Source organism: Podarcis bocagei, assembly GCF_964188305.1.
Source record: "Podarcis bocagei genome assembly, chromosome: 14".
NCBI lineage: Eukaryota > Metazoa > Chordata > Lepidosauria > Squamata > Lacertidae > Podarcis > Podarcis bocagei.
The window spans coordinates 32,598,036-32,626,022 of NC_138139.1; the positions used below are offsets into that span (position 1 = coordinate 32,598,036).

A 27,987-nucleotide genomic window follows, 5' to 3' on the forward strand; every position below is an offset into this window, starting at 1 on the left:
GTGTTCTTTCAGAAAACACATTATTCCCCCCCCCCCGTCACCCACTGATGACTTCTTGTACCTCAGCACAGGTGCTTTCAACCCACCTTCAGAGCCCTTGGTCTTCCCCACACCACACCCCGGATTAGGGTCTGGAAATTAGCACAGTTTTTGAGAATGTAGACAATGCCTACTTGGCTCTGAAGGGGCAGTTATTAGCTAACCCCATGAAACTTGTGCAAGAAAGAAATGCTGTGCTGAGGTATTATTTAGCGCATTTTGTTGGGACGGGGGTTGCTGTTAATTCTTCGTAGCTTTATTTTTGATCTTGGGATCTATGTGGAAATTGTCCAATCTGGTTGTATACTTTTTGATGTTTTGTTTATTGTTTACAACTTTTGTTGTGCTTTTAGTTATGTAATTTTTATATGTTGTAAGTTGCTTTGAGCACAATTTTAGCTTTGGAAAGGCAGCATAGAAATAAAATGATTGATTGATTGATTGACTGAAAGCCATCCCCACCTTTGATGAGGCACAAGACAATGAAACAAGGCACATTCTAGGAATAAGTGAGAACAAGAGGCCTTCAGTTTGAAGGGTTCTAGGTTAGATTTGAATTTATCATTCAATACAGCAGAATCCTAGAAGAGGCTGTTGATGTTTTTAAGTGGATATACTTATGTGAGAAGATTCTATGATAATTAGTGGGAAAATGACATTGGTGAACTGTCTGCTTCTAAATAAAAAAATTCCTTCCAGTAGCACCTTAAAGACCAACTAAGTTAGTTCTTGGTATGAGCTTTCGTGTGCATGCACACTTCTTCAGATACACTTCAGATACACTTCTTCAGATGCATGCACACGAAAGCTCATACCAAGAACTAACTTAGTTGGTCTTTAAGGTGCTACTGGAAGGAATTTTTTTATTTTGACTATGGCAGACCAACACGGCTACCTATCTACTACTGTCTGCTTCTAAGTCGCTGTAATGAAAGATTAAGAGCTTGGTAGAAAGGAGAATTTGAGCAGGCACCGTTTTCCCCATCTGTTTCACTGCATCTGTTAAAATTCTCCCTTCTAGATAACTGTTAAAGGCACAAAGAAACAACATGCTTTACAGCATTAGATGATTACCCTTCCTTGTAAAACTGCGCCTTCCCCGCCCAACACCAATAAGAACATAAACAGAAGAATAGCTCTGTTGGATCATGCCCATTTAGGACCCAATACCTTCTGAGCCACTGTTTGAGGAATTTTGGAATGTTATACTATTTTCCTACAAACTATTCTGTGTTTTAATATGATGCCTCACTTATCTCTCTGCAAATGTAATTTATTATCTGAATCTGGCTTGCGAATAGAAAATAAAACCACAACCAACTCTCTATCTCTGTCCCTCCTTCCCTGGTTACTAAGGCCCTACAATGTGGACAAAATGTTTTTTACAAATTAAAATGGGAGGGAGGAATAAAGGAAATACTTAACTTTATTGTTTGGTCACCAGCCAGGAAATAAATACATTTTTGAGATACACTTTACCAACTGCCTTCATCAAGTGCATTTAGATAATTGACATTCTTTATCGATAAACAGAAATGCCTCAAAATAAATTATATAGAGCAGCTCAACTTTTCAGTCAAGATACAAAACATCACTTTTCCTTCAGCGAAACCTTTAGCCGTACAGCCACCACATGGGATTGCCACCTTCTTGCCTAGGTACCGTGAAAGTGCTTTAAAATGCACCAAGCCAGGCTGGAGCCTATTAACCTCACATGCCATTCTCCCTGGTCCACCTGCTGTAAATTGCAGGATTCTAGTCTGGCTTACAGTGGATGAAGGTGAAACACTGGCAGCTTAGGGACTGCCATTTCACTGGCTTCTTAGGAGTGTTTCAAAGCACAGGCCCCACCTCCGGGCCAGAACCTTGAATCCCTTTGCCCAGCCATCATAAACCTGGTGCCTTCCTGGTGTTTTTGACATCTCCCATCAGCCCCAGCCAGCACAGCCATTTTGGACTACAACTCCCATCAGTCTCAGAACTGATGGGAGTTGTAAGTGCAAAATACCAGGAGGGAACCAGATTGGCGAAGGATGCTGAAGCCCAGAAGTCTTTTGATCTATATTGTGATGTTAGCCTGAAAGCAGGAGACCAGGAAATCTAGTACAAACAAGGCAACCTATTTGTAGAGCAAGGTATTACTAGACTCTTTTCATATAAAATGGCTTGGACATTTAGATTTACTGGGGCAGGGCATATGCAGTCATATGAATGCAGGTTTTGTTAATAAGGTGCCCAAGAGCTACCTGTTTGTTTCCAGTGATGAAACTCACTCATAGATGTTTTTATATACATGGCTATTAAAGTTGCTCATGATGTATGAGGAGGCAAGTGTACGTATCTAGAACCGCAACAAACCATGATATAAAAACTATTATTTGATAGTTAACAAACCAGGAACACTGAACCATGGTTTCTTCAAACCACTTTCTCATATTTGGACAAAATGAGAAAATGGAAGGCTCAAACATCTTCCTGTTGTGCTTGAAGGAAGAAGAGGAGGTGGAACACGCAAGCTCATGGCTTGACCCAGCTTGTATATGTAAACAAACCATGGTTACATCTAAATCAGGCCAACAGCTTCACATAATTGTTGCTTAAGTGCAAGTTATCTAAATTTCACTTGTGAGTAAAAAGTTAAAATCTACCCTAAATCAAAATGCAGTACAATTCACAGCTCAGGACTTTCTGCAGCGCAAGACCAGTAATGCCACCCATGTAAAGTGTTTGCAAGGGCCAATGATCTCTTCAAATACTCACTGCCAGGTCTTCAACCCACGGCCAATGCAGGCAACAGGCTGTTCACACAAGGATTCCTACAAGACGTAATGGTCCATCTCAGTGCACAACTATTTCTTATTATAATTTCACAGAACGCCTGACTTCCTGCACACAAAGTTCTGATGAGTTAATAAAACCTTCCTTGAAAAAGGAAGCTCAGTGACTCTTCCCAGTGCTGTAGGGCTAATATGACCTTCATGAACCCCACCTCTCACAAGTTATATTTTAATACATGACATATATAATCCTAATTTCTCTGTGCTTAATCATTCCTTTCATTTATATTTCCCTCTTGCCAGACAGATAGAAATCAAAGAAAAATATCTGTTGACAAAGCTGAAATGTGAGACCTAGACTTGCACTCAGAAATTACTTTATTTTCCCTGCTTTAGGACTTCAGCAAAGTTACTGGAATTCTACAACTCTGTAAATTTCTTTGTACCTTAATTAACCTGTGGAAAACATAAGGCAGCCTTCCCCAACCTGGTGCCCTTCAGCTGTTTTGCACTACAATTCCCACTGGCACCAGTCAGAATGGCTGTGCTGAGACCACTGGAAGTTGTAGTCCTAAACAGCTGAAGGGCACCAAAAGTTGGAAAAGGGTGGTTTTAGTATCCCTTGAACGAAGAGAGCCCTGCAGCTCCACAGTGGTTAAATAGTACTCTCTTTAAAATAATTTTTAAATCATTCCAGATTACAAGGATAAGGGAAGAAAAAAGACACAACGTAAAATCTGATCATAAAGACAAACAAAATGAAGGCAGATTGCAGAACTGGGGGTGGCAAAAAAAGTTCTAAAACTTTTTCCCCCAGCCTAGTAGTTCAGTGGCTGGAGAAATGTTTTTTCCTACTATTAAGAAAGTACTGATAAAAAAATTTAAGGCAGCATTTGCTAGTAAGTATGTGGTCTGGAAAAGACAACCAGCAGGTAGAAAATTCCCATAAGACTAGCTTACTTCAGGACCTTCTTGTTACTTTTTCCAGAATCAGAAACAATCAGGCAGGACATCTATTCTAACATCTGCACCTCCTCCTCCTCCTGTATCACCACAACCTCAATACCAAAGATCAATTGTACGCTTCAGCAAAAGTCCATACAAGGCTTGATTTCATAGTTCTTTCTAGCTTCTTTTAATCAAGCTGAACCAATCTTGCACTTGCTAGGTTATCTAATCGCAGGACCCGTCCTTCCAGCCATCTCGCCAACGCTCATCTATAAGGGAACAGTCAAATTCGGGCTTCCCCAGCTTCTTATTGACCTCGTTGTGAAGCCGGCAGAACCACTGTGTCAAATTACGCCGGTTGCTGGCATCAGGTTGGTTTCTTCGTAATCTGTGTATGAGGGAAAACCAAACAGAGTCCAATGGCATTTTTTTTTAACTTCCCATTCACCAGAAGTGGCTGGTGCCCCCTAAGGACTGGTGGGGTGCAAGTCAAGGAACCCAACAGTAGGTGAAGCCAGAACCTATAATAGGTACAGCCAACTCCTTCTGGTTCTGTCCCCATCCTCCTCTCTATGAAGTTTTGCAAGGGGCAACACTGAAACTAAGGAGCAGGAGGAAGATGGCAAGCGGTGCCACTTCCCAGACTGGTTGTAAGTAAGGAAGTAGGCAGGTGGAGATTGGCAGAGGGCAGACTGAGGTTAGCAGGGCAGTTCCTCTCTTCCCTGATGGACCAGCCTCTACTACAATCCACCTCATACCAAGATTCCTGGGTTGGGAAGTTAAGAGAGTGTTAGAACAGGTGTGAAATTGGATTATATGCTCATCCCAAATCAATTCCTGGGAAGTGTGGGAATGGCATCACACTCTCAAGAGACCAGGCTTGAAAATTACAGGCAGAATTGCCAGTGATTTAAGATAGCTCATCACTTGGACCTTATACAGAAACAAGAGCAAGCCTCAAGGTGGCTGCTTAGTGACCTAGTATTGTGGTTAACAGAAATACCATTGTGACGCTAAATGCCACTTCTTGCAGGTGAGGCATGGGACCTACTTGGCTGGTTCACTCACCTGCTTCTCAGGTCCTCTGCACATTCGTCACAAGGGAAAAACTTGGAAAATAAGTTGATGAACTGAACCATGTCTTTCTGCTCAGTTTTAGTGGGCCGATCAGGGTAAAACGCTGCCATTGTGTGAAGAAACGACCACGAATTTCTCCCCAGTTGTTCTCTATCTAAAGGGCAATCAGGAGGTAACTCCTTCTCTGCAGCTCCTGTTTCCTAGATTGGAAAAAACATGTACTCATCAGCAACAAGCCAGAGAAAACACAGAACAGTCCTGCACACTGTGACTCTAAAGCAGATTTGTAAGTCACAGCTGCGTCAAAGGCCCTGCTCGCTTCCCCTTCCACCGCCTATGCAAACTGTCGCCATAATCAGTTTTGGGATTAAGCCAGGTTGGGCAAAGCATACTGTGCCAAGTCACACTGTGATGTCAGCACAGCAGTCTGTGCTGTGATGTCAGCACAGACAGAACACCTCACCAATATTTGTATGCATAGTTTTCAGCTGTAATTAGTAAAACTACAGAAGCTATGTCCAAATCTTCCTTATACCCCCCCAAGAATCTCTCCCAAGCTGAGCCAGGGCACCAATAAGCGGAACCACAATGGAAGGAATCTCCCACCACCAAGTTTTATGGGACTCCAGAGACAGAGCAGTGTTAGAAACTGGGATAGAAAAGCTAAGAGCCAAATGGCTTCTGGGACTTGGGTTGCGGGCACCAAAACAGAATGTCTAGGCACCACTGGGGGGTGGGGTATTAGCAACACTTTTTAATTATTTTGATAAGCATGAACTAATATGCAATTCACATGTGACATGTTGTTAATACCACATTTTTAGCAGACATTGTTAATACATGTTTAATTTGGTTTTTACAATAAAAATATTGGTGCCGTACTTCAGTTTTCAAAACACTCTACTGTGAAATTCCTTAACATATTATCTACAGTGGTGCCCCACAAGACGAATGCCTCGCAAGACGAAAAACTCGCTAGACGAAAGGGTTTTCCGTTTTTGCGTTGCTTCGCTAGACGAATTTCCCTATGGGCTTGCTTCGCAAGACGAAAACGTCTTGCGCTTTTTTTTTTAAGCCACTTGAAGAGGCGCAGTTGCGACGGACCGTGCTTCGCAAGACGAAAAACATCGCAAGACGAAAAGACTCGCGGAACGATTCTTTTCGTCTTGCGAGGCACCACTGTATTCTTAACATATACTTTGAGGCTTCAAAGCACATACATTTCAGTAAACCTTGAGTGTCAGCCAGGCGCAAAAAATGGAACCCAGATTTTTTGAGGTGCTTGCAAATGGAGTATCTTTAGGTGCAAAATATGCCTGGTGCCCTGCTAATTTTGAACCCTGAGATAGAGCCACTGCATCCTCAGGGCAGAAAGGCATTGGATCCACTACTTCCTAGAGGCCTGAAGAGAGCTTAAACTCTTGGAACTGAATCAGAAAACTTTTAGTTATTTACTGTCAGCAGTCATACCTAACGTTTTTAATGCTCAAGGCAGTTTATAGTCAAGTATAAGGCAGCTTCTCATGTCTCTATAAATTCAACAAGGAAGGAGAATATCTCTGCCCCACATGATTCATTACACAATGATCGGGAAAAGGCGGGTCATATATATACTTTTTACAACACTCTCTCCCTGTCCCAAGGGCAAGTTCAACCCTGTGTCACCTCTCTCCTTACATCCCATAATGCCCCATGAGCCACCTGCAGTTTCCAGAAACAACTGAAGAAGTTTTTGTTCCAACAGGCTTTCCCAGCTGAATCAATGGATCTTTACTGCAAGTGCCCACTTGCTAGGGTTTTAGTCTTATGCTAAATGTATCTGTTGGTTTGGTAATTTTAATTACCTTTTGTGTGTCTCACCTTGAGATAGTTGTTAAGGAATTGTGCAAATTGTGTAGCGGTTACAGTGTTAAACTAAGATGTGGCAGACCAGGGTTCAAATCCCCACTCAACTATGAAGCTCAGTGGGTAATCTTAGGCTAGTCACTGTTTCTCAGCCTAACCTTTACAGTTGTTGCGAGGATAAAATGGGGAGACAGAGAGCCATGTACACCACCTTGCACTTCTTAGGGAAAGGTGGGAGCCCCTCCCCAAATGCACTGGCCCAGCTCCGCCCGTTCCTGCCTTGCGTCCTCGCGGGGCTCCCAAGGGCCACGGCTCCCTCCTCCCGCCCTCCCTGCGGCCTTCCGGAGCCCCACTGCCCGCCCTCACCAGGTCCGACTGCTTCCTCTGATCCCGTATCCAACTCCTGAAGTCCGTGCAGGCCCGACAGGGCGGCTTCTTCTTCTTCGGCTCGGCGGCCGGCAAAGGCTGCCCCTCCGCGGGTTTTTCAGCCCCGGCCGTCGAGGCGGAGAAGGGGAAAGGGAAAGCGGGCGCCGGTCCGGACGTGCTCGGGCTGGGCGCCGCCATGTTGGGTGCGCGCAAAGCATGCTGGACCAGAAGGGTCCCGCCCCTTCAAGGGGGGGGAAGGAGGCTGAGAGTGGTTGTCAATGGCAACTCCAGTAGGCCGCTTCCTAGGAAGGGAGGGGCGCTGTTGTTATTTTTGCAGCCGAGGAAGAAGACCTCAGTATTAATAACACTAATATTCGTATTAAGAATAATATTATTCTTATGAACAGACTGCAGTAATAACAGTAGATGAAAAATAGGGGAGGAGGTTTCAGTTATTCATAATAATATTAATAATGCAGTCTAATTAACAGACGAATAATAATAATACTGTAGATGGAAATTAAGGTGTGGTGAATATATATATATATATATATATATTTAAAAAATACAATGTTAGAAAATAAATAATACAATTTACAATTTTTTGCTTTTTATGTCTCTCCCATTCCATTTATCTAGACATCCTCTATAATCTGCTGGGCCTTGCAGTGCCATCAGCTAGAACAATGGTAACACCAGAAATTATTTTCTAACTCTTGTTTACTTTATGACTATATAATTATCAAATGTCAAGCCTAATTAGCATTTAGTGCAATGCCATAAGCTACAGTTTTCTTTACTCTGGAGTAGCTCTATTAAAATTAATAAGCTCTATCTGCATGTAGGAACTCCTATGACTACAATTAATGATGGGAGGGGTGACTGAGTTTATTCCAGACTACATGGCTTGCAGGAATGGGTTTTATAATATTTATAAAAGTACAAAAAAACAACAATATGCATTATAATCTTTGCTCAGAGCTGGTGTAGCTAATTTGTGGCTGTGTACACACCATATATTAAAAGCATTATCGCTTCTCCCCTGTAAGAATCCTGGGAACTGTAGATTACCCTTCTACCGCATAGTTACAATTTGCAGCACCCTTTGCAAACTGCAATGCTCTACCTCCATAGTCAGTGGCAGTAACGTTTGTGAATAGTAGTTGCTGGAAGATGCAGGAAGGGAATACAGAATACTCTTGTTTCCACAGGCCTCTGGTTGGCTACTGTGAGAACAGGATGCTGGACTAGACAGGCCAATGTGGCCTCATCCAGCAGGCACTTCTTATGTCCTTATGTGGTTCAAGGGAAGAGATTGTGAGAAGGCATCTTCCAAAGCAATCCCACCCCGCAAATAGCTTTGGAGCCTTCTTGCCTCTAGCCTAGCCCTCACCCCTTTTCCTGTTTCTGCTGGAGTCTTCTTTTGCTTGCCACGCCTGCGGGCTCTCTTCCGGCCAACGCTGCCAATGGCAGATCTTAAAAACATGGGGTCGGTGAGATTGGGCAATCGAAGCACCTTGCGCCTGCTGGACCTCCTGAGCGGAGGAGGTTGTGTCTTGCTCCTCGTGAAGTAGGGTGAAATGTGAGGAGTGTTGCAAGCTGGTGCAGAGGCAGAAGGTTTCACCGAGATGGTAGGGCATGGCTTCTCTGTCAGGGGCTTCCTGACCCAGTAGAACACCAGCATCAAACGCCTCCTAGATGGGTTGGACATGCTGAAGAAGGTGCTGGAGGCCCAAAGACAAGGGAGCCTTCAAAGCGGAGGACGCAGCAGGCAGTTGCCTATCAATGGTGCCAAATCCAAGCAATGTTAGCTCCAGTCCTGTTAAATCCAGCAATTATGAACGTTAAATAAGGGATTAATTCCTCAGGCAGTATGAAAAGACTCTATGTGGCTTTTTAATAGCTGGGAAGCTCCTAACTACTGCCACTGTTGACAGCCTGTTGCCCCTTATCTCTACTTGAATGGGTTATGTCACAATGGTTACTTCATCAGGTGTTTGTGAGCATGACAGTGCTGTTGGGAGTTTCAGCAATGAAGGCTCAGGCATAACATACTGTTTGAAAGTCTGAACATTTCCTCTTTTTTTATTTAACAAAATTTATATACCACTTTTATAATTTATATACAAATTATTAGGAGAGTAAGTTAAAAATATACTGTAGTTTATTCACTTATAGGCTAGTTGACATACTTTATTCCTTCTTATACTTCTATCCCACCTTTCCTCCACAGAGCATACACACTTCAGCCTCCACCTTATCCATTTTATCCTGACAGCAATATTGTGACCTAGGGCCATAGCTCAGTGGTAGAACAACTGCTTAGCATGCAGAAGGCATCAGGTTCAGTCCCCAGCATCTCCTGGTGGGACTGGGAAAGATCCTGCCTGAAATCTTGGAGGGCTGCTGCCAATCAGCGCAAACCAAGTATCTTCAGCCTTTGAAGACCCAGGACCTCCTTTTAATCATACATGCATTTGGGGACCCATTTCTTAATCTTTTCCCATATATTTGCAGGGTGGTAGTGCTCTTGTTGCCACCCACCTTGGATCGGGCTGCAGCATGTTAGTGGGTTCCAACCCACCAGCTCAAGACCAGTGGTGTAGACAATACTGAACTGAATGGACTGGTTTCATGTGTTACTCTGTGTTGGGCTGAGAGAAAGAGAGGAACTGGCCCAAGGTCACCCAGTGGACTTCATGGCTGAGTTTGGGATTTGAACCCTGCTTTCGCAGGTCCTAGTCTAACACATCCAAAACATCTGGAGCATTCCAGCTAGGGTGGGGATCATGCCCATGGTTTCTCATCTGAGCCTTGTAAATGGTGCTGAGCCTTTGCTTCCTGGTTCTAAGATGTTTTGGCAAGTGCGGGGTTTCTTTGAATTTTTTTCCTCCAGAAGCCGAGTAGAAGAACAAAGCTGACATGTTAGAGCCTCACTGAATGTGACTTTTCCAAATAAAGAGGAAATGCATCACCCACAAAAAAGACATTGATGTGCATCAACTTTTCATATGCTAATTTATTAATAATAATAAAAATAATTGAATTTATATCCAACTCTTTCTTCCAAAAGAGCTGAGAATGGCAGATACACAGTTTAAAAGCCAAGCCAAGCCATTCTAAAACAGTTAAAACAGTTAAAAAACAATTGTCAGGGCTGCCTCAGGTCTCAGCTCACAAAAGACCAACGCCAAGTTCTTCTTATATACAAGGATGTTTATTGCAGTTCATAGTTGGTTCCAGCACCAAGGCGTGCAGCCCCCACGTCTGTTAGCCTTAGACCGTTGAAGTCCCCTCTGAATCAGTCCCTCCCCTGCACCAGTTTAAGAGGCTTACGCTGCTCCACCTCTTTCTCTCCCTTTTCCGCAGGGTCTTTCTGCCCGCTGGGGTTCCGCTCCTCCTGGATTCCCCTGACGCTGAATCCCCAGACTGCTCTTCCCCCCTCCTGCGGGCTTTGGGACCTGGCTCCTCCTCCAGGCTCCCTGTACTTCCGCGCGCCTCCACATTTGAACTTGGCGCGCGTGCCCAACCTCTAACTTTCCTTTTGACAGTTATACTACTCCCTTCACTGCCCTCCTCCCCTTCCGGGATGATGGCTTGCTCTGACCCCTCCTGCTTCTCTGCTGCCGGAGCTGTTTCTCCTAGCACACTGGAACCTCCCCCCCCCCCTTCGCTGCGCTCTGGTGGGGAAACTGGTCCTGATTCCCAGCTGCCGCTTTAGGGTCCCCTGCTGGCCCCCCCCGCTCCTGACACTCTCCCCCTGGGGCTCCCCTTGCCCTGACCACGGGCGCCCCCTTCTGGGAATCCTCTGATTCGCTGGAGAGACTCATAGAATCCCCTGCGTCATTGCCATCCTCTTCCTCGCTGTCCTGGGATTCCTCTCCATCGCTCTCCATTTCCTGCCTTCCCTGTGCCTCTGTCCCTGTACCCCTGACAACAATTATAATTAAAAACATGTAAAAGCAGTTACAGTTTAACATTCTTCTATCCAACTATCTTAGGGCAGAGGCATAACTAGGCTTCTGTGTGTTCTTGGCATGCAGCCATATTGGTGCCCGCCCCCATCTCTTGCACCCTTGGCAGGAAACTGTATTAGCCCCTCTGAATCTAGAAAGACCATGGATCAGAAACTCAAAAAGTCACACTTGGGCTGCTGCAACAGCTTTGGAACTGCCCATCAGCAACAGGGCAGAGGCTCCAGGCCTGGACCTCATGCTGAATTTCTGCTTTGACCTCCAGAAACATGGAACATGTAGCAAGCCAATGGTGGAACTGCCCTGACCACCTCTCTAAGCTATCTAGGAAGGTTTTTAGACACTGATGTTCTCCCATTCCCCTAAATGACCAGGACAGCAAATAGCTAGCAAATGTTTAGGTTGGGCTTCTGAGTCGGAAAGGTGTTTTCCCAAGGAAATAAGATAATAAATTGTGGCAGACAAGTAGAACATTTTTACTTTTACTTTGTTTTCACATATGAGGAAATCAGAGCATGCAAATTCACACTCCAGGTTGCTGTAAGTATTTGCAATCTTTGGCCTATGTTGAGCAGGACCCCCCACCTGCGGCAGAGTGCTAGATGGTTTTTTGATCTCTTCCTGATCCTCATAAAGTTTCTTTTGGTTGCTAATTGTTTAGTTGAATTGAATGGGCTCATCTTACACATTAATATAATGTTATCTTTTAAGCTAGACAGCATCCTAAACCTAGACAGCATCCTAAAAAGCAGAGACATCACCTTGCCAACAAAGGTCCGTATAGTTAAAGCTATGGTTTTCCCAGTAGTGATGTATGGAAGTGAGAGCTGGACCATAAAGAAGGGTGATCGTTGAAGAATTGATGCTTTTGAATTATGGTGCTGGAGGAGACTCTTGAGAATCCCATGGACTGCAAGAAGATCATACCTATCCATTCTTAAGGAAATCAGCCCTGAGTGCTCACTAGAAGGACAGATCGTGAAGCTGAGGCTCCAATACTTTGACCACCTTATGAGAAGAGAAGACTCCCTGGAAAAGACCCTGATGTTGGGAAAGACTGAGGGCACGAGGAGAAGGGGATGACAGAGGACGAGATGGTTGGACAGTGTTCTTGAAGCTACCAGCATGAGTTTGAGCAAACTGCGGGAGGCAGTGGAAGACAGGAGTGCCTGGCGTGCTCTGGTCCATGGGGTCATGAAGAGTCAGACATGACTAAACAACAACATCTTTTAAGCATGTATGGGATGGAGCTGGGTATATAACTCTGATCCAACAGGACTCTTAGTGTTCTTAAAACATCTGGGGGGCAGTAGATTGGGGAAGGGTGTGGTAGGCTTTCCTTTTGAGTTAATATGTATAGATTGCACTTGGTGCAATAGGGTGTGACCTATTTTCAGGGTGTGACCCCTGAAATCTTGGAGGGCTGCTGCCAATCAGCGCAAACCAGGTATCTTCAACCTTTGAAGACCCAGGACATCCTTTTAATCATACATGCATTTGGGGACTCATTTCTTAATATTTTCCCATATATTTGCAGGGTGGTAGCGCTCTTGTTGCCACCCACCTTGGATCGGGCTGCAGCATGTTAGTGGGTTCCAACCCACCAGCTCAAGACCAGTGGTGTAGACAATACTGAACTGAATGGACCGGTTTCATGTGTTACTCTGTGTTGGGCTGAGAGAAAGAGAGGAACTGGCCCAAGGTCACCCAGTGGACTTCATGGCTGAGTTTGGGATTTGAACCCTGCTTTCGCAGGTCCTAGTCTAACACATCCAAAACATCTGGAGCATTCCAGCTAGGAAAGGCCGCTGTGGAATTGCTTACTGCTTACCTGATGCAGATGGTAGGTCTGAGTACCTACAACTGCAATTTCCATTCTTTCTGGTGCATGGGCAAAACTCTGCAGAAGTTCTGAAAAGTTCTGAATTGCCTTGATGCTCTGCCACTGAGCTATGCAAATTGACTCAATAAACCACACTAGGATTTCTCTGTTAACTGCATATGTTGGTTGTATCTGGGTGCTAGGCAGGGGTGACCCATGCAGTTTAGCTACCTGAGGCAAAATGCTCATTGCCACCTTCTGGCCCCACCTGCTGCGTTCCACATCTGCTGCTGCTGTGCCCCAGCATTTGCTGAACTTGGCAGGAGGCAGGGTTTTCCTTAAAGTTTTGCTGCTTGCTTGGCTTCTCTGCCTAGGTGGAAGCAGTGGAACAGGTGGGTGAAGCGCTACCTCTTACATTCTGCTGCCACATATGCAACTTGGGTTGGCTGGCTGTGGTGCTAGCAATGGAAGAGCAAATTCAAGAATCTCCCAATTTTAGATCCATGTTTTCTGTTTATATTTATTTTCTTCTACATTCAACTGCTACATCGTAACACTTTGCCTACTTTTGTGTGTGCACACACTTAATTTGCACGTGCTACTGATATTTGCACTGGACACAGTAGAAATGTATCAACTTTTATGATTATTTTTTACAGGAAGAATGTGAATTTCCAGGAGCCCTGTAAAGTCCAGAGTTACCATAAGGTTGATCTGCTTTTAGGGTGGGGATCATTCACATGGTCTCTCATCTGAGCCTTGTTAATGGTGCTGAGCCTTTGCTTCCTGGTTCTAAGATGTTTTGGCAAGTGCGGGGTTTCTTTGAATTTTTTTCCTCCAGAAGTCGAGCAGAAGAACAAAGTTGACATATTAGAGCCTCACTGAATGTGACTTTGGGTGTGGGTGGGTGTTACTTTTCCAAATAAAGAGGAAATGCACCACCCACAAAAAAGACATTGATGTGCATCAACTTTTCATATGCTAATTTATTAATAATATTAATAATTGAATTTATATCCAAATCTTTCTTCCAAAGGAGCTGAGAATGGCAGATGCACAATTTAAAAGCCAAGCCAAACCATTTTAAAACAGTTAAAACAGTTAAAAAACAATTATAATTAAAAACATGTAAAAGCAGTTACAGTTTAACATTCTTCTATCCAACTATCTTAGGGCAGAGGCATAACTAGGCTTCTGTGTGTTCTTGGCATGGAGCCATATTGGTGCCCGCCCCCATCTCTTGCACCCTTGGCAGGAAACTGTATTAGCCCCTCTGAATCTAGAAAGACCATGGACCAGAAACTCAAGAAGTCACACTTGGGCTGCTGCAACAGCTTTGGAACTGCCCATCAGCAACAGGGCAGAGGCTCCAGGCCTGGACCTCATGCTGAATTTCTGCTTTGACCTCCAGAAACATGGCACATGTAGCAAGCCGATGGTGGAACTGCCCTGACCACCTCTCTAAGCTATCTAGGAAGTTTTTTAGACACTGATGTTCTCCCATTCCCCCAAATGACCAGGACAGCAAATAGCTAGCAAATGTTTAGGTTGTGCTTCTGAGTCGGAAAGGTGTTTTCCCAAGGAAATAAGATAATAAATTGTGGCAGACAAGTAGAACATTTTTACTTTTACTTTGTTTTCACATACGAGGAAATCAGAGCATGCAAATTCACACTCCAGGTTGCTGTAAGTATTTGCAATCTTTGGCCTATATTAAGCAGGACTTTTGACCATGGATGTTTCTGCAATCCTTTCTTTTTAGTGTGCATACCAACTTCCTCAAGGGATCATTTCTCTTCTCCATCAGCTTCCAGTGAATCCTAAAGGCTACTTGAGGTCTGGGATGGGATATTTTTTGATTCAGGAAAGATCTAAGAATATTAGAAGAGACTCACTGGATCAGATCAAAGCCCATTGTTGCACAAGACTTCCCATTCAATGATGGTCACATTCATTCACACCATGCCTTTAAAGTGCTATGATACCACTTTAGCATGGTATGCTAAAATAACTTTAATATCGCTCCCCCCAAAGAACGCTGGGAGGTGTCGTTTGTTAAGGGTGCTGAGAGTTGCTAGGAGACCCTTATTTCCCTCAAGAAGCTACAATTCCCAAAGACGTTTATCAACCGTATTCCCAGAAAACTCTTCCCAGGAATTTTTGGGAACTGTAGTGTACCCCCTCACAGAGCTACAATTCCAAGCAACCTTAACAAACTACAGTCCCCAGGATTTGGAGGGGTGGAGAAAGAAGCTGTGTGCTTGAAATGTACATTAATTGTGCCCTAAATGTATGGTGCAAATGCGACCTATGTCTGTGTACTTCTCACTAGGTGTATTCATGTTCATGGGGAACATAGAATCACAGAATAGTAGAGGGAGAATTTATGAGGGAGTCTCTTCTTAGTCATTCACAATCACCTTTCTTGTAATTTGAATCCTTTGGTTTGGATCCTTCCCTCAGGAGTAGGAGAAGCCTGTGTTGTCAGATAAAGTATATTTCTCAATATTGATAGAGCCCCAGAGAATTCCTGGGTTTGCAACCCTTAAGGTGGCCCTTTAGGATGCCTTGCCTGAGAGCAGGTGCATGCACACCATGGTTTTTAAGCACATTCTCTGCCAATTAATCCTGGGAACTGTAGTATTCCCAGTATTTGTTAATTGTAAACCACAGGATTCTTTGAGGTGGGAAGGGGAATGTGATTTATACATATGGTGTGTACACAGCCTTAGACTTTGGAACAAACGGCTTATTTTATTTATTTATTATTTATTTCATTTATATCCCACCTTTCCTCCAAGGAGCTCAAGGTGGCTTATATGGTTCTCCATTTCTTCATCGCAACAACCCTGCGAGGTAGGTTAGGCTGAGTGGCAGGGACTGGCCGAAGGTCATCCGGTGAGCTTCATGGCCAAGCTGGGATTTGAACCCTGGTCTCCCAGATGTTGGTTCGGCACTCTAACCACACTGGCTTATGCGGGCTTTTCCCATTTTGATGGAAATGTGCACCCTTCCCTTACTTTAAAATGTGGTACGTCACCCTAGTTAACTTGAGGGGGGCATCCTGGTCATTGTGCCAAGTGGGACCCATGGACATTTGCCCCAGATTCCTGCCCTGATGGCTCCACTGCCTGAGAGGACCGTCAGATCCTGGAGCTGGCCTGGCCCCACAATAACCCTTAAAGGCAGAGCGTTGGTGGAGCCAAGTCAGCATTTTACCCTTGCCAGATAGACCTATTTCGTGAGCAGATCCCACTGTGGCTAACTTGCTCTCTTTGCCCAGTCAAGAATTCTTCAAATATTGCTCACAGTTTGTACCACTTCCTGATGCTCTGTCCGTTCATCAGTCCCCACCCCCCACCCCAATGTGTGGCAACAATATACTTCAACCCCTTAATAATTAACAGCACTTGTCCATCAGCATTGTCTTCTGGCCATCTTAAGGAAATCATATTGACTTTGCAGTCCTGAACACCCTCCAGAAACTGGGTTTTGCCCCTCAAGCCCTTCTAAGTCTGGGCTTGGGCCAGGCAAAAGCTACAGTCAGGCAAAGAATATTAGACAACAGGAGAGACAACAGGACTGCGCAAGGTGCCCCAACTATAAAATTGGAGAAATCGAGAGATATATAGCCACACTGGCAGCATATATCTTCTTTCTCGTATCTAGAAATGCAAGAAGGGCCTTTACACTCGCCAGAAGCTCGGCTCTTCCCTCGCTGGTCCTGGATGGAGCCTTTAGAAAAGTCCCGTACGCTCAGAGACTTTGCACCTGTCCATTGGGAGAGATAGGAAGCCCAGAACACTTGTTCTATAGATGTCCCTTTTATGAAGAGGCACGTAGTAAGATCATTGATCCCCTACTGGTGAGGCTCACCGACCTCCCACAAAAGCAAAAATTTGACCTTTTCCTGTTAGGCAAAAATCAGAAGATGACCTGGATGGTCGCCAGACTCTGTGTACAGATCTGTAGGCGCAGACCATTGCCCAACTCAAAATAGTCCGGCATGAAAATCCCCAAACTCGATTCCATGGGTGACTCTGAGTCAACTCCCTGGGATAGTTTATTGTTGTACATTGTTTTAATTGTCTGTTTTACTTCTGTGACTATACCCCAAGTGTGTTTTATAAGCTGGTCTCCGACCGTAATAAATTATCTTTATCTTTATCTTATATTGACTTTGCAAATACTGCCGTACCTATCTGTTTCTTTGGGGGAATTTCTTTAATTTCAGTGTTTCCTTGTCAAAGTCAGAGACGTGACAAGGGTACGTTGCACAATGGATTCATTGGTGAGAGAGAGGAGAAAAAGAAAGGAATGCAAATTTGGGAGGGGAGGAGCAAATAGCTGAATAATGGGGCAGTGCTTTTGTTGTTTAAAAAAACAGGTGTCTTGATCAAAGTGCCATGGCTACCAGCACAAAATGGCTGCCATGGGCATAAAAAAGGGGGGAGTGGGTACACACCAAAACCACTGAACAAGTCCTTGTGAACCATCACCACCAACCACAGTGCAAAATTCACTGTGATTTGTACACCATCCTTCAGCCTGGCACTCTCCACATTTCTCAGCCTAACCCACTCTTTAGGGTTGTTGTGAAGGTTAAACGAGGATGGGGGAAACCATCCTTTGAGAAAATGTGACATATAAATGCAATTTTGTTATTGTTGTTTAGTCGTTTAGTCGTGTCCGACTAGCATAGAATTGCAGAGTTGGAAGGGACCCCAAGGGTCATCTAGTCCAACCCCATGCAATGCACAAATCTCACCGAAATCCTCATCATTGCAATAATAATGTTTTGGACGACTGTACATTATTTGCCTCTCTGTCCGCTATGTAACTATTTACAAAATTAATGTCACTTAAATTCATTTCAATGTGAAGGAAATGTCAAACTGATATAGAAAAAAGTCACTAACTATGTATCATTTACACACTTAAACAAATAACAAAGTTGTGGATGAATTTTATTGTATTCAGCTGATGGATTTCCTTTCCTGGCCACAGAGAAACACACAAGCTGCAGCAATCTCTGTTTCCGATTTTGTTTTTGTCTTAATTCTCTAAAATTCCTACTCATGATAAAATAACTCCCAGAGATTGGAGGTTCAGAGCATTGGGAGTCAGCTGGCTTGGTCCATATGAATTAAGTGTGATGGGGGGGGGGATATTTAAGATGCTCCTTCCTTGAGTTTGGATTGGTGGAACAAATTCTGCTCCCTCCCCCTCCATTATCCCTGTGTGTCTCTCTTTCCAAATATGGAAGGCTGGGGGTGGGGAGGCAGGTTTTGGATCAAAAGCAGGTCAAGGGCATCTGCCTCCAAGGTGCAACGGATGATGTCACAATTAAAATGCATCTTGTATCAACATGATTTTTAGTAAGCTGGCAATCCTCATCAGCAGAAGCACTTGGGCCAACTTGTGCATTTGTTTCTTACAGACATTTCTGCTTGTGATATATCTTTTTATCATATATGATGCTTTAAAAAAACTCTTTCTTCTATTTCATCTGTTTATTTTTAAGTAAAACTGGGTTTTTAACCTAGTTAAGAATGACCATTAACTTTGCAGAGTAATTCAGTCTTGGAAGCCGCCACAAAGGGAGCAAGGGATGGTACAAAAAATACGCAAAAATGAAACCAAAAGAAGTAACCTTTTCAGCTTGCTATAGCCAGTGCAGTAAAACTTCTCCCCTTAATGCGGAATGAACTTTCTGGGACAGCAACTAGGGGGAAAGGGCTGTGTTGTTGGGGTGTGGATAAAAGGGTTGTGACCCAGTTGGAGAGCATCTCTTCTGTATGCAGAAAGTCCAAGGTTCAACCTTCAGCATCTTCAGCTAGGGCTGGGAATGCCCCCTGCCTGAAACCCTGGAGAGCTGCTGCCAGTCAGTGAAGGCAATACTGAGCAAGATGGGTCAAGAGTCTGACTCATAAATATAAGGCAGCTCCCTATGAGATGTGAGCCTGTGTCTCCCTGCTTCTGACACCCTTTTGAATGTGCCAAGGGCTCCAAATGTATTGGGGTAGCAACAAAAAACAACAACAAGGTTGATCTCCTGAGAGATGACCTTGTAGGGGATCTGGGCTCAATACCTGCCTCCTTTCCCCAAAGAATCTCTCCAGGGTTGCCAGACTTTGGAACTTCTGGGTGGAGGAGGAAACCTGAGTTTTAGAGCCAGCTGGGAAAAGCTGGCCCCTCCTCCCTGGGTGCTCCTAAATACCTGGCCTGCAGGAAGGAGGTGCTTCAAAGAGATCTTGCAAGACAGATGGAGCATCGTCCTCTGGGGGAGATGAGCAGCGGCAGGTTTCCCGTGCAGGTGAAAGCAGTGGGCTTGCTGAAGCACAGAAAACAAAAGGTATTTCAGTTGCCCCTCTGCGACTCCCACAGTTAATGCATGTGTGTTGGGTCTGAAAATATTTTTAGGTGTGGAATTGTTTTCAATTTGTTTTTATATATGGACCTGATTTGAATTGTTTTGGGGGTTATTTTACTGTGAAATAACTCACTCAAAAATCATAGAATCATAGAACTGTGGAGTTGGAAAGGAGACAAAGGATCATCTAGTCTAACCCTCTCCAATGCAGGAATCACAGCTAATGATTTCCTGACAGATGGCCACCCAGCCTCCGCTTAAAAACCTCCAATGAAGGAGAATCCATCACTTTTTGCGGTAGTCCGTTCCACTGTCGCATGGTTGCTACCGCCAGAAAGTTCTCCGTAATGTTTAGTCAGAATCTCCTTTCTTGTAATTTGAACCCGTTGCTTCTGGATACTACCCTCCAGAGTGGCAAGAAACAAGCAATCTGTGTGACAATGCTTCTGATATTTGAAGAAGGATGTCATATTACCTCTCAATCTTCTCTTCTCCAGGCTAAACATTCCCAGCTCCCTCCTCTGTTCCTCATAAGTCTTGGTTTCCAGAATGTAGTGTAGCACTGAATTTTTCCTCAGGAAAAAAAAAGGCTTCTGAGAAATGTCAGCTTGGCTCTAGTAGGGTGGTGAAAATGATGCCTGAAGTCTCTTCTGCCCCATGGAGATGTTGGGAGGGTCCAGCACAGGCTATATGTCATTTCTCTGTCCTCCTATGGAGAGAAATGCTGCCCCCCATACCTGCTGCCTCTTTCTGCCTAAGGGCAGGTCTGGTCCTAAGCAGGCCCACCACCCTAAGAGCTGGCTGGGAGACACTCAGGGCCTGTAGGAACCATCTGCTCTATTTTCCTCCCCAGGTCTGGATGCTTTTTGTCTCCTGGTCAGATCAAAACAACATTCTCATCTACCGGGAGTTTGAAGAATTTAAGAAACTCCATGTAAGTTTTCTTTTGAATGTAAAGGGAATAAGATTTGAAACTGGGGAGGCCAGTTTCCCCTGCTTGTGCATAATGATTTCTCCTCTGTTGAGAAGCATGATAGCATTCATTTTCCCTTCTTGTTTCTCCCATCACTTAGAAAGACTTGAAGAAAAAGTTCCCTATTGAAAGTGGTCTCTTGAAGAAGTCAGACCGGACCATTCCCAGGTTTCGAGGTAAAAGGGGAAGAAGAGGGGCCTTTCATTATATTTTAATTTTAATTGGATTGGGGACATCTGCTGTTTGCATCCCTTGCCTCTCCCATCAACAGAGAAAACTTTTAGTTTCTCCTCCTTGAAGTGGGGGAAATGCTGTATTCCCACTCCACTGGAGTTGGGTTTTACAACAAGCGCAGTGACTATGGCTCGGGGCTAGAGCATCCGCCTTGCATGGAGATTGGAGAAGATTCTGGGTTCAATCCCCAAGGTTCAATCCTTTGTACAAGGCAACTTTCAATGTTTATTCCCCACTCACAGCAGCTGTACCACTGCCATGGAAAAGTCTCTGTTTCATAGCACTCAAGGGTGTGTGAGCCAAATGGATCAGTGATCCAACTCACTGTTCCTTGCACTGTTCCATAGCTCACTGTTTTTTGTTTTCCATAGCTCACTGTTGACAACAATCAACTACATCAGGAGTGGGGAACTTTTGGACCTTCAGATGCTGCTGAACTACAACTCCCACCAGGCCTACCAAGCACAGCCAGTGGCTAGGGACAATGGAGTTGTAGTTCAGCAATATTTGGGTGGGACAAAGATCCCCCAAACCTGAGGTAGGTAGACCCATGATCTGAATCGGTATAAGACAGCTTCCAATGTTTTATATTTACCTCCTCAATACTAGTATAAACAGGGCCGTCTTACCCATAGGCGCTAGGGGTGCAGGGCACCAGGCTGAGAGTCCGGAGCCCGAGAGTTGAGTCCAGGGAAGAGCCTGCCCATGAGTCGGAGTCTCACGGTGGGCTCTTCTGCTGTGGGTGGTTCTGCACCATGAGTTCGGGGGTGACCAAGCCAGCGAGACGCTGAGGCAACCGGCTGGCTCCGCCCTCCTGCACACTTGGGACTGGGCAATCTGGGGGAGGGTGCCAGGCGGATCTTTGCACTCCGGCGCTGCATATGCTTAAGACAGCCCTGAGTATAAAGGATGGGTGATGGGGAAGTGCTGCCAAGAGCCACCACAGCATCCCTTGATGACTTCCCCCTTCTGCTGGGTCCCCTCCAAGATGTAAATGTGATGCTGAAGAAGAACCAGAAGTTGAGCAGGTGCCGGGAGAGTCTGATGTTGCTGGAGATTTACTGTCAGGAGCTCCTGAAGACAAAAGCCAGGATCTCCCAGGGAGAGGATGTCGTCCATTTTTTTGAAGCACAAAGCCGAGATATGGACCCTTCTTTTCCAGAGAACAGGTACTGTCGTTTTTTAAGAAATGAAAGTATATATATATCTAGGTATTTAGAAGGACTGGTGTCTCTGTGTGCATTTTATATATCTAATGGTGGGGTTGTTGTTGTTTTTTTTTTGGGGGGGGGGTTGCAACAATTAAGTATAATATGGAAACTTGCCCTCAGGTTTACAATCTAAATGACACAACAGAAAAAGAAAAGGGATGGGGAGGGAGGAGAGGGAAAAGCAAACTCGGGCAGCCGGGCAACCTCTTTAGATATGTTAATGGTCGCAGTTAACTGGCCAGCTAAGGCCCTTAACTTAAAAAAGGAACTGGTTTGGCCGGCTCTGCAAGTTTTCTCATATAAATTTTAACCTCACAGATACAGGATCATAGGTTTGGAAGGGATCTGTATCATTCCAGAATGACCCCCAAAACCTATAAAAATTCTGGTAGGGTTCTGTCACTCCTTGGCCTGGTGACCAGCCTTCTGTGACAACAGTCACTTCATGGGTCAGAGCTGCTTGCCAACTTTCATCTCTCACCTTCACAGCACTCCTGTGTGTGTGGTCGAGAACAAAGCAACACCCATCACTGCGGCTTGTTTGTTCAGACCAACTCTAAAGCTAAGTCAAACCGCTGTTTGCAAACCCACTTCACATGTGGTTTCCAACTTTGGCTTGCCAGCCCCTAGCAGGCCAGTGGCTTGCCACTTCCAATATTATGCCAAAATACAACGAAGCTTCCTATATGGTGGAAGTGATTCTGTGTCTGAATTCAGCTTTATTCATTGTACTGATTTTAATTCTCAGGGTTGCACACATGGGAGTGTGGTTGTGGCAAGGATGAGGAGAAAGGGTGGTAAATGGATTGAGCTGAAATAAACACCTTTTAGTTATGACTCTCAGAGCTGCCTTCGCGATCTGCTGACTGTCGTTTGCAAACAAACTCTGACAGATGTAAGAGTGGTCATTACAGATTGGCTCATGAAAGCATTTTTTTCCCCTTTCCTTTTTTTGGTAGCTGAAACTGACAAATTAACTTTTGTATGTTTTCAAAATGGAAAATGACGTGAACTACTGCAGAGACGTGCACATTTCAGAGTAGGTTGAAATAGTAATTGCAGCAAAATGCCACGTTGAAGGAAACTGCTAAGGATCATTGTGCATGTGGGTTTTTATAGAACTGATCTGTCAAATTAATTGATTGAGATACTTTGAAGATTCCTAACTGACAAATACCTCACTGGCCTGCAGCCAACGTAGCACCAGAGTTTCTTTATGGTTATGAGAGTTTTAAGCATTTCTCTTAATTCTAAGCAGCGACATATCAATGAGCCATTGCTATTGATAGGCCATGTTTTCATAGAATCATAGAACTATTGAGTTCAAAGGTACCCCAAGGTTCAACCCCCTACATTGCAGGAATATGCAGGTGTTCCATAAAGGGAACCAAACCCGTGACGTTTCCATTATCAGCACCACACTATTTTGTTTATATGCTTTCCTACTTTCTTTGCATGCTTTTATGTACGGGGAAGTGCCCTAACTCAGTGGTGGAGCATTTTTAATTTTTTTAATTTTTGCATGCAGAAGATCCCAGGTTTGATTCTCAATGACATTTCTAGGTAGGGTTGGGGAAAAACCCCTGCCTGAAACCCCTAACAGCTTCTGCCAGTCAGTGACAGATGGACCATGGGTCTGATTCGTTGCTTCCCATATTGCGGTCTGCTGCTTTTCTGATGAGATGTTTTCCAGGATTCCAGCCTTGAAAGACACCAATATAATATATACTAGGCAAAGTCTGCGGGGAGAGTTTCTCCTGCAGGTTCCAAAGATCTCAGAAGCCCACTCTGGAGAGTGACTTGGAACAGGGCTTTAATGCAGCTGCCTCTGTTCTGTGGAGTAGCATCCATGTTGAAATACAACAGACAGCCACTGTCTACACTTCCCAGAAACAGTTGAGGCATTTTGTTCCAACAGACTTTCCCAGCTAGGTAAACGAGTCTTCACCGTGTGTTTTCACTTGTTAGGGTTTCAGTCCTGTTTCAAATGTATTTGTTGGTTTTGCTGTTGTTGTTGATTTCAACTGTTTTAAATTATCTTATGTGTAAAATGCCCAGAGACACTGATTCTGAAGGGAGTTAATAAATTAATTGCAATAGTAGTAATAAATGGTGTCACCCCGGATGAAATTAGACTAGAGACCAAGCTCACTGAGAAGACAAGTTTTCCCGATCTGCTGTAATGTCTTTGGAATTTATTCCAGTTCAAAAAGGGACATAGAATCCTAGGACTTGAGTTGGAAGGAATCCCCTGCAAGGGTCATCTAGTCCAACTCCCTGCAGTGCAGGAATCACAGCAGACAAATCATTCCTCCCACTTTTGCAGCATTGTGATTTTGCCTTCTGAAATGGGCCCAGGGAAGAAAGAGACACCTTTGCCACCCAGCGCGACCATCACACAGCCGGTCGTCTCCCAGAGTTACAGGTGCATCGAAGCCTATGAGACCAAAGACACAAGCAACAGGCTCTTCAGAGCCACCAAGGGGGAAATACTTGAAGTCCTCATGAAAGACAAGACAGGTATGCTTCTTTACTCCAGTTCTGTATGCATAGGCAGCCCTGTTTAGGGAAGTTTTAATTTTTGAAGTTTTATTCTGTTTTTAATGTTCTGTTGAAAGCCACTCAGACTGGCTGGGGAAACCCAACCAGATGGGTGGGGTGGAAATTATAAAATATAATAATAATAATAATATAGTTTTTAAGGTTGTTGTAAGGATTATTGACAGAGGTGGGAAACCTGTGAACCCTCAGATGTTGCTGACTACATCTCCCATCATCCCCATGGGTTTAAGGGGTGCAGTTGACCCCACACTCCTCAGGTTCTGTCTTTTAAAAAAGACACACTGGGGGAAACTTGCAGATGGCCTCAGCTTCCTTTCAGAGTCATTATTTTCTGCAGGATGGTGGCTGGTGGAAAACTACTGGAAACAAATTGCCTGGTTCCCAGCCCCGTACCTGGAGGAGATGGAGGAGGCAGCTGCCACTGAGGAGACCGAGGAGACAGGTGAGTCTGGACAAGTCTCTCAAGTGACTCTAATGCTTTCTCACAGAGGGGGACACCAGGCAGGTGCCTTAGGTGCTGAGTCAGGTCATTTGTCACCTCTGCCTCAGGGTTGTCCATTCCAGCCTCCATCAACCTGGTGCCTTCCAGCTGCTTTGGGCTACAACTCTCGCATCAGCCCCAGCTTCATACACCTATGCTGGCTGGGGCTAATGGGAGAGACAGACAGTCCAAAACATCTGGAAGCAAATCCCCTAATGTAGGCTCTTTATACACATTTTTTGGGTTGAAGAACTGCACTGCAAGATCCAGAAAAGCAATATGGAGGACAGCTGTGCTTCGGTTTACATATTGGTTTGGGAAGTTGCCTTTCCCTGTCCCAGTTGCCTTTCTTCTTCCTTGCTCATGTGGTGTATTGTTTAAGAAAACAAGTAGAGAGCAGGAAACAGTTCCTCTCTTTTCTTTCAGGGATGCTGTATTATGTCACACAGGCTTATGAGGCCAAGAAGTCAGATGAACTGTCTGTGAAGATTGGGGTTGTGGTGGAAGTGCTGGAGAAATCAGATGATGGATGGTGGCTTGTTTGGTAAGCCAGTGGGCTGGAACTGTTGATCGGGATAACTTGTCTGCTAGTGGCCAAGCATTGGTAACTGCAAAGTTTGATTACTGTAATGCACTCTGTATGGAGCTACCCTTGAGGTTGGTTTGGAAGCTGCAGCTGGTACAGAACTCAGCAGCTAAACTGCTGATGGGCACCAAACATTGTTGGCATATTATTATTATTATTATTATTATTATTATTATTATTATTATTATTATTATCATTATCATCATTATCACTGATTTATTAACTTCCTTCCAATCACAATGCATTTTACACTAATTAAAAGCAAGTAATCCCTCCCTGCCCAATCCCATACACTTAAAACAAGATTTAGTAACCAAAAGCTTGGAGATGCTTGTAACAGATATCATCTGTGCCATACAAAATAAACTAAAAAACAGTAGAATGAAAGGTAGTTTAGCCCTGTGAGAGGTAGCCTGTTCCAGGCTGCACAGCAACATTCCCCACCTGACCTGCAAAAAAATGAAAATGAAAAAACAAACCAGCACATTTTTGTCATCCTGGAACTTATTTTGCTTTTAAATTGACATTTTTGCATTTTTGGTCTTTCAGGTATAATGGGACTACAGGCTACGTCCCTTCCATGTTCCTCCAGGTGTACAGAAACCCTCACAGCAAATTCTTGGCTCTCGTCAATAGCAGCCTGTGTTACTCTATGCCAAACCTATCTCAAGCTACTAGTCCCTTGAGTAAGAGCTCCCCAAGCCAACAGAGAGGCTCTTGTGAGGGTGCTACCCAGCTTCATTCAACCAATACGACGATGGATATGCAAGAATATGACACGCCCCCAAGTAGAATGAGATCCCACTCCCTGAGTGTGTCTGTGGCCGTAGCCACGTCTGGGCTGGCAAGTGGGGTGGACTGCCTGTCTGACAGCTCAGGAAACGCAAGTGGACAGGGATATGACTGGCCCCAGAATCCTGAGGTGAATAGGGTGAGGAACAGCACCCCTAGAGAGACCCTCCTCCTCTGTTCCTCAAGGAGTCATGGCTGTCTCTCCCCGCCCCTGGAGAGCAAGCATCGAAGCGACTCTGGCTTTGAGGAGCAACCGTTGGGCTCGTCTGATACTTTGCTTCGCTCCTCAGATTCTGAACCCGCTTCTGGTCATCCAACGATACCCCCACGCCCTCAGGCCCATGAAATCCTCCAGAGGTGCACCACCATCACCAGAAGAGCCCTGCGAGGGGCTCTGGCCAGGGCCAGCCCCACTGCATCCTCTCAAGCCTGCCATTGAAACGGCAACATAGAGGGTGCAAAACAAGGGGGGTAGCAGGAGCTGGTCCAAAACACAATGGGGGGGGGGCGAGTGCCAGTACTGAGCAAGGCAACACAAGCAGCCCTACATGTGTGCATTTAATGCTTGGAGAGTGGGTAAAATGGAAGCGACTCTTGCAGGCCTCTCTGACTGATAAACAGGCTCATTTAGCTCGATACAGAAGCCTTCCCCAAGCTGGGGTGCTCCAGGTGCTTAGAACTATAACTCTCACATCAGCCATACTTTCTGGGGCTGATGGGTTATAGTCCCCCCGCTCCAAAACTAAAAACCCAATGGCTGCCTGATTACGTAGGGCTGAAAGTACCACCCCGTTAAATGTGTGGTTCCTCATACTTTGCCTTTGGACTAGGGCTGGAGAACCTGTTGCCATCCAGATGTTGGACTAGAATTTCTTGGACATGCTGACTGGGATTAATGGGAGTTGGGAGTAATCCATCACTGCCTTAGGGTGACCCCTACAGTGATAGTTAATGTTAAGGAGGCAAATTAATGCTAATTTGAATGGAGTTGTTTTCTCAAGCCACCAATGACTGAAATTCTTCTCCACTGTAGTGTGCAATTTGACTTGCTTGCTTGAGCAAGCTCAACATCTTTTATCTGCGGCAGAGTGCTAGATGGTTTTTTTATCTCTTCCTGATCCTCATAAAGTTTATTTTGGTTGCTAATTGTTTAGTTGAATTTAATGGGCACATCTTTCACATTAATATAATGTTATGTTTTAAGCATGTATGGGATGGAGCTGGTTATATAACTCTGATCCAACAGGACTCTTATAGTGTTCTTAAAACATCTGGTGGGCAGTAGATTGGGGAAGGGTGTGATAGGCTTTCCTTTTGAGTTAATATGTATAGATTGCAGAACTAAGTCTGTAAATACATTTATCATACAAGTACTGTATGATTTTTTTTCTAATTCACTTGGTATGTTATTCTCTTTAGATGCATTTCTAAATATGTAAGTATTTTAAAATATTTAAAATGATTATTTTTAAGTATTTAAATTGGTTGTGTTATGTTTCAAGCACTTTAAATAGGGTGCATTTAAATAAAAAAAATTAGCCAATCCTTTCATATCCTTTTGATTCACGAGGCGTATATTTTTAGGACCCACTTTATTTCTGAGATTTTAAGATGCTTTAAACTGCTTTAATATTGTGCTGTAATTGTTGTACCCCCCACCTTGGGGGCTCAGAACAACACTGAACACCAAGCCACTGGATACCTTGAAATGGAGGATCTGTTTCACCTCAAGGGTTATGTGGTGGGCTGGGCTGTTGACAACCCTTCTTTCACCTCCTGTTTTCCTGCCCATGGCCTGAAAGGCAACTGTGACCCACGGTTTGCCTCACACAGAGCCAAGGGCACAGTCACCACAGCACTGTTTATCACCTTTGCTTAAGGCTCTTTGTGAAGCTAATTGAACTTCAACTCTTCAGAGACTCCTCAT

The 27,987-nt window shown here is 44.5% G+C and overlaps 2 protein-coding genes across 6 annotated transcripts; one reads left to right on the top strand and one right to left on the bottom strand.

Annotated features, from left to right (window-relative positions):
- Window positions 1-1,447: 1,447 nt before the first annotated feature.
- On the bottom strand, window positions 1,448-8,881 carry GFER (growth factor, augmenter of liver regeneration). Of its 2 annotated transcripts, XM_081170948.1 has the most exons (4): window positions 8,446-8,584; window positions 7,053-7,354; window positions 4,833-5,041; window positions 1,448-4,152 (listed from the first exon to the last, which is right to left on the bottom strand). In XM_081170948.1, the coding sequence occupies exons 2-4, from the start codon at window positions 7,248-7,250 to the stop codon at window positions 3,990-3,992; spliced, it is 570 nt and encodes a 189-aa protein (XP_081027074.1). In that variant the 5' UTR covers window positions 7,251-7,354; window positions 8,446-8,584; the 3' UTR covers window positions 1,448-3,989. The 2 variants fall into 2 exon arrangements, with proteins under 2 accessions (XP_081027074.1, XP_081027073.1); XM_081170947.1 differs by lacking the exon at window positions 7,053-7,354 and having other exon boundaries at window positions 8,446-8,881.
- NOXO1 (NADPH oxidase organizer 1) lies at window positions 7,329-26,793 on the top strand. Of its 4 annotated transcripts, XM_081170902.1 has the most exons (10): window positions 7,329-7,407; window positions 7,692-7,741; window positions 18,960-19,203; window positions 20,075-20,155; window positions 20,295-20,370; window positions 21,417-21,597; window positions 23,966-24,159; window positions 24,539-24,643; window positions 25,109-25,226; window positions 25,818-26,793. In XM_081170902.1, exons 3-10 carry the CDS (start codon window positions 19,114-19,116, stop codon window positions 26,497-26,499), a joined length of 1,527 nt encoding a protein of 508 aa, XP_081027028.1. In that variant the 5' UTR covers window positions 7,329-7,407; window positions 7,692-7,741; window positions 18,960-19,113; the 3' UTR covers window positions 26,500-26,793. The 4 variants fall into 4 exon arrangements, with proteins under 4 accessions (XP_081027028.1, XP_081027030.1, XP_081027029.1 ...); XM_081170904.1 differs by lacking the exon at window positions 18,960-19,203 and having other exon boundaries at window positions 7,351-7,407; XM_081170903.1 differs by lacking the exons at window positions 7,329-7,407; window positions 7,692-7,741 and having other exon boundaries at window positions 17,634-19,203.
- Window positions 26,794-27,987: the final 1,194 nt, after the last annotated feature.